Source organism: Nerophis ophidion, linkage group LG04, assembly GCF_033978795.1.
Source record: "Nerophis ophidion isolate RoL-2023_Sa linkage group LG04, RoL_Noph_v1.0, whole genome shotgun sequence".
Taxonomy (NCBI): domain Eukaryota; kingdom Metazoa; phylum Chordata; class Actinopteri; order Syngnathiformes; family Syngnathidae; genus Nerophis; species Nerophis ophidion.
In genome coordinates, this window is record NC_084614.1 from 35,597,722 (window position 1) to 35,610,020 (window position 12,299).

At 38.4% G+C, this 12,299-nt stretch overlaps 1 protein-coding gene across 5 annotated transcripts in view; it reads left to right on the forward strand.

The window, feature by feature from the left end:
- The window catches only part of specc1 (sperm antigen with calponin homology and coiled-coil domains 1), a 189,866-nt gene that overhangs the window by 149,381 nt on the left and 28,186 nt on the right, over positions 1-12,299 (forward strand). The window contains exons 16-17 of one of the 5 annotated variants that reach the window (XM_061897939.1): positions 1,276-1,419; positions 1,609-4,382. The exons of 2 other annotated variants lie outside the window; for them this stretch is intronic. In XM_061897939.1, the coding sequence (XP_061753923.1) occupies positions 1,276-1,419; positions 1,609-3,710 (2,246 nt within the window). In that variant the 3' untranslated portion in view covers positions 3,711-4,382. Of the gene's footprint in view, positions 1-1,275; positions 1,420-1,608; positions 4,383-12,299 lie in introns of those variants that run through there. 2 more of the 5 variants (XM_061897940.1, XM_061897941.1) reach the window with 2 other exon arrangements.

Here is a 12,299-nt window from a genome sequence, read left to right on the forward strand (position 1 = left end):
ATTACAGTTGTCTGTTCGACATATTCCCACTTGAAGCCGAACCACCGCCAGACGATGGACCCCCTGCTGTTTTTATTGGGAATTAAGTCTTCCTTCAATTGTTACCAAATCCGCACCTTCTTTCTCTCGTATTCCCACTCGTCTGGCTACGTTAGCAGCTCACGTAGCCCAGTCTGCTACCGCTCTGCTGGGCGAGGGCGTATACGTATGTGACGTATGACGTGACAGTATGTGACGTATGTAAGAATGTTCGCCTGCTTGTCTGTTAGAAGGAGAGACAGGAAAGAGTGAGAAGAGACTGAAGTGTAATGCCCGCAGCTAAAAGCAACAGCGTGAGAACATATACTCGAATATTACGATATAGTCATTTTCTATATCGCACAGAGACAAACCTGCGATATATCGATATAACGCCCAGCTCTAGTTCTAACATATAACTCATTCTAATATATTACTCCTATTCCCTAACTTATTGTAGATATTGTGGTGTGTAGTGTCGGCAAATTTCTTATTTTCTGCATGGTCGCGTTCCTACCGGACGCATTTCCTCTGGTGAGCTGCAATGGCTCTGGTTCGACTTGGAAATGGTCGGGATGAACGTGGCATGCTTTACCTTGCAGTATACAGACTTTATTTTAGTTTAATCTAACACGGCCGTTATAGGAACAGAAATATTTCACAGCAACAATTCCTTGGATGTACGAATCACAAACGTTCCCGTCACTCCTGCACACTTCCTCTTTTTTGCCCCTACATAATGTCCGCTGTTTGAATCATGGGAGATCGAGTTTACTTCTCAGATCAGCCCACTTAATATTGTCAGAAAAAAAAACACACTGACGGGAGTTCTCGTTTGATAGTGTCACACATCACGGCATTATTGTGAGAATTTTGAAACCAAAATAACGCGATATTTACAATTGTGTTGAATCCCTCGTCAAGATCCTTTCTTATAGGTTTGGTTTGCTGCTGTGTATTTACTAATAATTGGCATTGTTTATCACTGAAGTTCCACACTCTCTTTTTATAGTGTGTGTTGTATTGTGATGAGCTATATTTAATACTGTGGATTATGTGTTACCACAAACACAGAAGATATGTATACATGAACTACAATGCGATCAAGATGTCGGAAAAAAGTAAAGGCATTGCATTAGTTGGATTTGTATAATGTGTTCAACTTATGTCAACTTGCTTCTAGTTTTGCATATGTTCTTCTTTTTTTTTTAAATGATTTTAATCTTTTGAGTTTTTTGGTTCTCTTCTTTGTGTCAGGGGGTAGCAGCAGGATAACACTGCAGGGGGCAGTGCTTCCTGAAGGAGCCCAAAAAACTGCTCTTCAAATCGGACACATCCAACCTCCAGGTGTCCATGCAGGATGTACCACTTTGGAACATCAAGCCTCTCCCTACCCGCAAGGTAGACCCACCGTCTTCTGTGTCTGACTAATGATTTGTTGTGAATTTTGTCACAAAGCATATCCTGCTAAAATATGACAACCTTTTGAGTGCAAGAATGTGAGCAATATGCTGAGATGTTATACGTTTTGCTTTGTGACAAAATGTTATAACAATTTTTTTAATGATTTGTATTCTATTTTAATTTCAGCACATGAAAATATTTCTACTTTTGATTCTATCAAAGACAATGGAAAACCATTTTCCAGGTCAGCCCTCATAGATCCTCCTGATGGCCTAACAACTGAACTACATGTCGATGCTGAGAATGATCCATCTCAATCATTTGAGGAAGCTCTCCCTGATATGGGGGATTGGATGTACAATGACGGACATACGTTTAATGAAGGATTTGAAGATAGTTTGAGTGAGGAGTGTGCAGAAGAATCAAATTTCAAGGACACAACAGACAAACCAATATATGACAATGCATCAGTAACCGTGGCAGAGTGCCTTCTGATCCTCATGGGTTTTGTAAACTGTCATAAAATTACTGATAAGGCCCTAAGCGATTTGCTGAAAATGTTCAAGTTGCTTTGTCCCGATAGTCTGAATACAGACTGCTTAAACAGTGTGCAGAAGTTCAAAAACTTTTTTTTAACCCGGTCTGCATCATTGCCTATTTTATTACATAAATACTGCAGTAATTGTTTTGGGCCAATAGAAAGTAAACAAATAAAATGCCTGTCTTGTGGGACCAGTGTGTCAGAAGAAAGATCCTCATCCTTTATAGAAGTCCCAATTAACGCTCAAATAAGATCATTGTTCCTCAAGCCAGGTTTTCAGGAGAAGCTTAACTTCAGATTAAACAGAAAGAAGGCAGATGCTAACAACATTGAAGATATCTATGATGCAGAAGTTTACAAACAGCTTGTCGAAAGGGGTGGTCCTCTTAGTGACCCTAAAAACATCTCACTTACTTGGAACACCGATGGGGTACCTATTTTCAAATCATCCAAGTTTTCAGTGTGGCCTTTTTATTGTATCATCAATGAATTGAGCTTCATGGAACGCACAAAAAGACAGAATATGATATTTGCTGGACTTTGGTATGGGGATTCAAAACCATCAATGGTTACATTTTTGAGGCCACTAAGTGACACATTGAGTAAGCTTGCAGATGATGGAATTATTGTGCAACCTGCGGAGTTGACATCTGAACCTTTTGTGTGTAAAGTGCTCACCATTGCTGGAACATGCGACTTGCCTGCTAAAGCATTAGTCCTTAATTCAGTGCAAAACAATGGGAAATTTGGATGTCACAAATGTGAACAGCCAGGAAAGACTGTGAAAACCGGGGAAAGAGGCCCCGCCCATGTATTTCCATTCCAACATAGAGATCCAAAGGGGCCACTGCGCACCAATGAAAAGTTTGTACTCGATATGAAAATTGCAAATGAAACCAAAACCATTGTGAAAGGGGGAAAGGGTCCCTGTTGCCTGAGCAAACTTAAAATGTATAACCTTATCAAAGGCACTGCCGTAGATTACATGCACTCAGTCCTCCTCGGAGTAATGCGCCTTTTGATGGTGTTGTGGTTTTCTACAGAGTTTTCTCGTCAGCCCTTCAGCATGGCAAAAAATACCAAAGAAATTGACACGCGATTTCAGGAAGTCTGTCCTCCATCCTCAACTAGATATCCTCGACCAGTGGCATCTCACAGAATGTTTTTTAAAGCGTCGGAATACCGGGATTTTTTGCTGTTCTATGGACCTGTTATTTTCCATGGAATTCTTGCAACAATGTACTACAACCACTTCTTTCTACTAAGTGAAGCCATTTTCATTTTGTTAATGGAATCTATATCGGTTGAACAGATCCATCATGCAGAAAAACTATTGTGGAATTTTTGTTCTCAAATGGCTACACTTTATGGTGAGCGGTACGAAACAGCAAATGTACACCTTCTTGTGCACCTGACAGACAGTGTCAGGGCCCTTGGTCCATTATGGACTCATTCATGTTTCCACTTTGAAGACAAAAATGGATATTTGTTAAGGCTCATACATGGTACTCAAAATATACCTATGCAGATGGTAAATGCAGTCAAACTTGTGCAGTCTATTCCTGTTATTTCACAAACTATTAAACCAGGGAATGTCATAGCTGAATTTTACAGACATATGACTAAAGATGATAGTTTCTGTCAGGAAAACGAAGATTTGTCTAGGATTAAACTATATGGAGTATCTACTGAATTTCTATTGGACACAGTTCACCTCTCTGCATTGCAAATACATGCTGGTCACTAGATCAATTCTGGAACAGTAAGCATCTTTCACAAGGCACAAGTTAAGAGAAATTATCTCACATCAAAACACTATGGTAAAGGTAATAGACGAAACAATTTTACAGTTTTTTTTTCAAATGACGGACAAAGAAAGTATGGACAGATTTATTTCTTTTTTACCATAGCACAATCATGTGCCAATGGGCCCTCGTTCGTGAATTTAAACATGCTGTTTTTTCTTTGCTGCAAGATAGATTAACAAATGGTACATGCAGTCATGTTATTCCTCAATTGGAAACCTCTGCCATTACAGTAGTATCCTTGGATGACATATTGGGTAAAGTTGTTCTCCTTGATTTCACATCAATGCCTGGCATTGTGTTTGCAGTTCATTTCCCAAACACACTTGAAAAGTTTTAACTAATTAAGAACTGAGCTGGCCTAAGAAGCCACAAATCAAATATTTGATCATTGTTGTAAATGCTCTGAAAATACACACCGATGTGATGTTGCCGTGGATGCTGTAAAAGTCTGTAAATATGTACTTTATATGTAGTATCATAGTTGATTAAGTTTTTGCATTGTCTTTAATATTTCAGTGGCCAATTTATTAAATTTACTTGTTAAATAAAACAACTGTCTTTTTTAATGAATACTTAGGTCTACTACGTTACTGTATTTTAATATTAGTCCTTATCATGGTGGTTGGAGCCCCAAATGTTTTCTGAAGTGGTACTTTGTGAAAAGAGTTTGGGAACCACTGCTCTAGAAAGTTCCCAAATGTTAAAAGGTCTTAAACAGTGTTTTGTGATCATATCAGTATTGTTTGGGTTCAGTTTTAAATCTCATAATTGTAGTCACTGAGTTACTGTACATGGCGTGTGTATAAGAAATCAATAAATTAAGTAGAACATTATTTAAATAAACCATATAGCTTACAGAGCATATATCCATATTGCCTGCATTAATTATTTTCTCCAAATGTTGGCATGAGATAAACTGGAGTATGATTGAGGTATAATGAAATTGTGCCAATTAAAATGAATTAATTTTACCTAAGATAGAAAAGAGGCATATCCGACAACTCAAACAGTGAGCAGTAAGAGACAAAACAAGTATATCTCTCACTAAGACATCATTGAGACATATTGAAACCATACTCATCAATTTTCTTTTTGCCGAAATAGAAAAGAGACATCTGAGAACTCAAACAGTGGGTAGTGAGAAACAAAACCATTTATGTCTCTCACAGAGACATATTTGAGACATATTGGAGACCAGCTCATTCATCTCTCATTTTGGTCTTAGTTGAAATCGGGAAAAGAGATAACTGTTAGAAAACTTTGAGATCTCTCACAGTGCTCACTGTGAGCCTTATTTCTCAGGAGATACATTTGAGAAGAATGAGAAAACTACTTTGGTCTCGATTAGTGCTCTTTTATGTCTAGGAGATGTATATAAGACATAAATGAGATCTCATCTTCGATTTTGCTTTGCTATGGGATATGTCGCACCCCCGGCCAAACTATGAAAAAAACAGCGATTTATAATCCCAAAAATATGGTAATCTCTATTGCCCAACCCCATTTTGTACTGTGTGTGTCACGGAATGTTTGTGGAACAATTAGTATACATAATGCAGTCAAACTGAAGGTCCGTGCATTGGCACAAGCGACACAACCTGCTACCATTTGAGTGACATGTTGACAAGAGGTAAATGTTTATTGTTTGCGCTTTGGTCAGGGCTGTCCAACTGGCGGTCCAGGGGCCAATTCCAGCCCAGGAATGACACCATACCGACCAGTTCAAATTCTTAGGAGACAAACATTTTTGCAGCATGTGCAGTTGAGAGAGGCTCCAGCATTGAATTGTTGCTATTTTTCAATAAACATATTTATAAAGGATTTTTGAATTTATTGCTATTTTTAGAATATTTAAAAAAAAATCTCACGTACCTTTTGGCATACCTTCAAGTACCCCCAGGGGTACACGTACCCCCATTTGAGAACCACTACTGTAGAGGACACTGGTTCTTTGAATATACAAAACAAGACTCATAGTGAAGGAATAAATCTGGCCTCCCTTGTCCTTAGCTTTCTGGAAATGTGTCCCCCTAAAATCCCTGGTGTAGGACTTCATGTGTCTGTTGAAAAGGTTAGGATGTGTCCACATCATGACACCATTTACATACTTTTTACCCAAAGAATGTGACTGATCTGTCATACGGTGGGTATGGCTTTTAACAACCACCAGGATCTCCGCGTTGGTCTGTGATGGCCATGTTGGCTGTGATAAGGTCAGTGATGTTATCAGTTTATCCACATGAACTCTTCAGACCCACTCTTCTTGTCCGCGGATTTTGATCAAAAGGGTAAGTCGCTTGACCATAGCTAATTTAGAGTTTTCATGCAATGTAATTAACAGTTCCTGTTTAAGGACGCTTTAACATCCGCGCTTTTCGGCAACTCTGCCTAACCAAATTGGGGCGTTTGCATCTGCCAGCAAAGCAGCGTTGACAAAGATAGGGGGAAAGGAAATGAGAAGGTCAGCACTGTACTTGTTGCTGTGACATCTCGCCATTAGCAGAGCTTTCAGTCCAACGGTAGCCTAATTAGAAAGTGCAACACTGTGTGCAGGTACAATAGCAAATCAGCGTGGTGTTATCTGCACACAAAGCTTGATGTACTGTAACACTTAGCTAATCAGTATTGGACGCACACTGTCATCGTCACACGGGACACAGAGAGAACAGTGGAGCTTGGGAACTGATTTTTTTCCTGTCTGCTTCCATGCTGTGCAAACATTCTGCTTATTTACTGCATGCATTTGAGGGTTAAAATGTTGTGATGAAAGGTGAGGACAATGGCCTACGTGCCTTAAATCAGGCACTGGTTGAAGCCTCAGGGGGACGTGCACATTTGTGTGTGCGGGTGTGAGGGGATATTGATGAGTGAGGATCTTAATCTGGCCCTGATTGACTCTGCCCTACAGTAGACACGGGGGCGGGGGTCTCACAGGAAATGAACATCCGCTTGGGGTCGAAAGCACCTCAACTCTGAAGTAGACACAGACATGCAACTCAAAATACTTCTTTCTGAATACAGTTGGAGTCTGTAATGGATTGTACAAAGTAACTGATTATGTTATGATTTAAGATAAAATCCTGCTCCCTCTGCACTCACAGTGATCACTCACGCTGCAGACCGTTTGATTGTCCCATTATCTTGTGCAAAGTGGCTGCTGTCATTAATTGCTTGTGCATTACAAGGATGGCCAGTAATCTATATTGAGATATATGTGGTTTTGATTTAAATATATATATATATTTTTTACTTAAAGGGGACCTATTATGCAAAAATAACTTTTCTTACCTGTTTTTATGTATTTGGGATCTGCAAAAGTCCCAAAAATTTGAACTCAATTCAAGTACTTTTTAAAGCAGCGTTCAATTGCATTGCAATGAAGAAAGGCATAATAACAAACGTCAATCGCACACAACAACAAATACTAAACATTAGGCACCAATGTGCCAGAATCATAAGATTAAACATGCAATCAGATGGATAAATTGTTCAAATATAATAAATTATACAATTATGTGCATTGAGTCTATTACAATAATAAAAATGCCAGTATGCAGTAACTGCTGTTATTTTATTTTTTTTTACATAAAAAATATACTTGCACTTTTCCTGTCCTTACTTTTGAATTGACAAATATTTCACTTAAATGTTTATAAAAGCTTAATAAGCAGCATGGTTACAGTTTAAATAAATATTTATGAACGAATTAGTTATTTTTGTTTTTAGTAAGCACATGCCTAAAAATATCTCGAGCTGAATTAAAAAGTTGATGGCTTAGTTAGAGCCACTGATTATGTGTATGCATTATATACCGTCTAGTCGATAAGATAGTCGATGACTAGTTGACTCTTAAAATAGTCGTTAGTTGTAGCCCTAGTACAGTCTTACGTATATCTGTCAGTAGACTCCATAAAGAAGTGCTAAAAACTACAACATGGCTGATGGGGACAAGACGCTGTTGAAGTGGAGGCACGCATATAAGACCGGCCACAAAACGGCCTCCCCTCAAGAGATGGTCAGACAGCGGTTTGAAGGTGGTCTGAAAAGCATAATTTATGCACAATTTTTACCAAAGAAGCATCATTACATGTTATGAAGACCACAAGGAAGTGTTTTAAATGTAGGAAAATAAAAGCATAATATGGTCCTTTTAAGCCCCCCTGTCTCCAGGGACTTGTGTCCAATCTATTGTCGACCATATAAAATTATACTATGTAACTGTCAATATTTGTATTGTTCTGCCCACCTTTGTTTTCATTCAAAAGTTCTGGCTTGCAGTTAGCTTATCCTCCTATGGTGTGTCATGTGGCATTTTTAGCTATTCCTTGTCCTCCATTGATGATACTTGTGGGAAACATAGTTTTATTTACCGCCATGGAGGTGAGGATTGCTGATTTAGAAGTGGCTTTGCACTGTGTAGGGACGTTAGCTACTAGCTCGCGAACAAGGACCCTACAGTGGGATAAGGATTTGTTTGTTTGATAGACGCTTTTAAATTTGCAGACGCAGCTAGAGTTTGTATCCAAGATGCAATATAACGATACAACAATAGTTGTGTTCCTAAGATTAAAGGCCTACTGAAATTAGATTTTCTTATTTAAACGGGAATAGCAGGTCCATTCTCTGTGTCATACTTGATAATTTCTCGATATTGCAATATTTTTGCTGAAAGGATTTAGTAGAGAACATCGACGATAAACTTCGCAACTTTTGGTCGCTAATAGAAAAGCCTTGCCTTTACCGGAAGTATGTGCGCGTGACGTCACGAGTTGCAGGGCTCCACACATATTTACATTGTTTTTAATGAGAGCCACCAGCAGTAGGAGCAATTCGGACCGAGAAAGCGACAATTTCCCCATTAATTTGAGCAAGGATGAAAGATTCGTGAATTAGGATATTGATAGTGAAGGACTAGAAAAAAGCAGCGACGGCTCCGAGTGGCGGCAGTGTGAGCGTTTCAGATGTAATTAGACACTAGGATAATTCTGGAAGATCCCTTATCTGCTTATTGTTTTAATAGTGTTTTAGTGAGATTTTAAAGATTGTAAAGAAATACCTGGAGGTCGGATGGCTGCAGTGAACACGAAGTGAGAGAGAAGCCGAAGAGCCAAGCTCACAGCTGCCTTTTAAACAGCTGCTGCAGGACGACGAATAATCTAATGATTTCTCCGGTAAGATATATATCACAATTACCCCATCCAAAAACATGATGGTTGACGTAGAAAAAACATGTTCGCTTGACTGCTCCGCTTCACAACAAACAAAGAAACACCGGCTGTGTCTCGGTGCTAAAGACAGCTGCAATCCACCGCTTTCCACCAACAGCATTGTTCTTTATAGTCTCCATTATTAAATAAAAAAATTGCGAAAGATTCAGCAACACAGATGTACAAAATACTGTGTAATTATGTCATGAACAGAGACGACTTTTAGCCGTGTTTGGTGCAGCGCTAATATTTCCTGACTGACAGTCCGTGACGTTACGCGTACGCGTCATCATTCCGCGACGTTTTCAACAAGAAACTCACGGGAAATGTAAAATTACAATTTAGTCAACTAAAAAGGCCGTATTGGCATGTGTTGCAATGTTAATATTTCATCATTGATATAGAAATGATCAGACTGCGTGGTCGGTAGTAGTGGGTTTCAGTAGGCCTCACTTTTTCTCCTCCAAACATATTGATGGGTATTGTGGCCAAACAGCTCCATTTTTGTTTCATCTGACACAATCACATGGACAAAGGTAAAACCTTCTGGAAGAAAGTTCTGTGGTCAGATTAAACAAAAATGTAGCTGTTTGGCCACAATACCAGGCAATTTTTTTTCTAGTTTTTTAGAATGAACAATTTTTTTACTAGCAACCACTGTTCTGGAAGTGGTGATCAAATCCTTTCCCACGCTAAGACAAGCTTGGCAGCCTTTCCTCACATGTTTAACTTTTCTTGAAAAGTAAGGGATTAGCTGATACACATAGGTTGTGTGGTTATTCATTGTGGGCGATTTGGGTGCATGTTAAGACAGACTATTCAGCTTGTTAGTTGGCTCTGATGAATAGCGATACCAATAGTGACGTTATTGTGCCTGCTAGAAGGCTCTGTAAGGCGAATATGGAAACAAATTTAGTTAAAAAAAAAAACACACACCCATTGTTATTAAAGTTTAAGTGACATCCACCTGCACTTCTGATTCTGCAGGCTCTGGGCAGGAACATTGACATATAGAAGCTGAAATCGGAAAATACACATACTGGAAGAAGCACAGCCAACAGAAACCCCAAATGAATACAATTTCATGGAACTAATACAAGTTGTAAATGCAGGTCAGTGCTTCTTCTGATAGTGTTAAGGCCTGGCCCTGACATCCACCATTGATTTGTGCTTTACAAATATTCAAACCTATTTCCTCAAAACCATTCCAAGAAAGAAGCTATTAGTCATATGTTACTATAATTATGAGAACTATAATACATAGAAAATAGCAGGCAATAATTTAGCACCAGCAGTAGCGCTTCTTGCATATAATTCATCTGTGCCCTGTTATTCCATTGTTATATTTGCCAAAATAATGTGATGTCAAAGTTATCAGTAGTAAATAATGCCTTTCCAAATTGTCGTTTGGTGGCTTTTTTTTTACTTTATTTCTGGTAAACTTACTTCATTTTGTTGTGTGCTTATTGGAATGCATTTTTTGTCTCCCGCTGTATATTTATCAGGCTCTTTGATGTCCCAAATTAGGACGTCTGCGGACATGTTTAAAAGATTTTCATTAACCATCGGAGCTAAACAAAAATAAAGAGCCTGTTTGTTTAAAATGGGAACAATGAGCAAAGGCTCGAAGCGTTAGGCTCAGCTGGGCCTGACAGAGCTCAGCTCATCCGGCCTTGTCTGGGGAAATGCGCGCGCACACACATGCATACATAAAAACAGGAATGGACCCCCCAGGAGTGGGAGGAATGGAGGTCAGACACTGAGGAAAACAAAAAATCCACCATGACTGTAAATTCTTGCAACCCTGGAATCAACAGTAATAGGTGATGGGAATGTTTAACCTCTACCAAAGTAACACTTTATAGCTGTACTTGTATGTCGCTAATCTAGGCACTCGGCATGTGGATGTGCTGACTCATTATTTAAATCACTCCAGGCGCAGCCTAATAACCTCATTATAACAATAGCAGGAAATGCTGGGCTGTCTAATTCAAGGACAATTGGGTTATTTCAAATATTTCCTGATGAGAAGCTTAGTGTCTTGTAGAAAGGCAAGTCCAGGATCCCCCTGAGCAGATTTTCGAGATGGACAGACTTAGGAGGACTCTTTATCTGCTGTCTGAGGGACACTTGACAGTCCAAAAAGGCTGGACATGTGATCTGTTTATTTGCAAGATGTCAGTAAGGTATCAAGTCTTGCTCTCAGTCTTACTTGCAGGAAAATGTTTGTAGAGAATACGTATAATATTGTAACTACTCTACCTTTTGTTGTGCTATATTAAAGTGCTGCCAGGGAGTCTGACTCTGTGCTTCCTCATTGCTCCAGTTTTTCAGCCGTCATTACTCATGACTCTGATTCATGACCAAGGCTACTTTTTTCTGTTTCTTTATGCAGTAATTTTTCCATTTTAATGTCCTCCTTTTGTCATTCTTGCTCTTTTTCATACTAGTGCTGGTGAGGCAAAGCGGTTCTCTTACAGGAAATATTCTGAGGTCATTGGTCAGACCTGCCTCTCAGGCTGATGTCTTCTGCTTTCAACCCTTTTGTCTGATAGCATTTAAAAATTATTTGTGTCACATCATCTTATTGTCATACTATGGGATCATTTTTTTTTACATTTTCATATTGTCAAAGCACAAAGGGGCCAATGGGCTTTCGTCAAGATTAAAGATTTTTTTTTTTTTGCCATTAAAATATGTACCAATAATTTATTAAAAATATGTAATAATATAGTCATGTAAGTTCAATAATAAAGTTGATTGGCTCAAATTAGGAATGTCTACCTTTTAGCATTTCCTATCAAAAATGTGAAATGTTTCGAAGCTCGCTTTGAACACTTCACTCAACACTGACGTCATAACATCAATAAAGATAAAAAATACTGTATGATAAATATATTTGTGGAAGCGTAGGAAAAAGACATGTACAAATTTCACGTTTGCATCTAATTGCCCTAAACTGTGGTGTGTTCAAAGACCTTAATGTAATCATAATAATATAATAATGGATGCATTAATATAATTGGTACTAATCACATAACATATGTGTATCAGCTAATCCCTACTTTACACATTAAGGTGAAGGAAAACGTGACAGATTTATAATCATATTTAAGTTGATAATGACAGGTTATCTGATTATTTGGCCACTAAATATTGAATTTGTTGGCTTTTTTTTTTTTAAACTTCTAAACAAAACCTAAATATTTAGTGGAGGTTTACTAGTTATGTTCTAGATATGTTAATCCTATCGTTAAAAGGTAATAAAATGTATAGTTACATTTTTGTAATGTGTTTTTAAATAGCTGGATTCAACCAAAT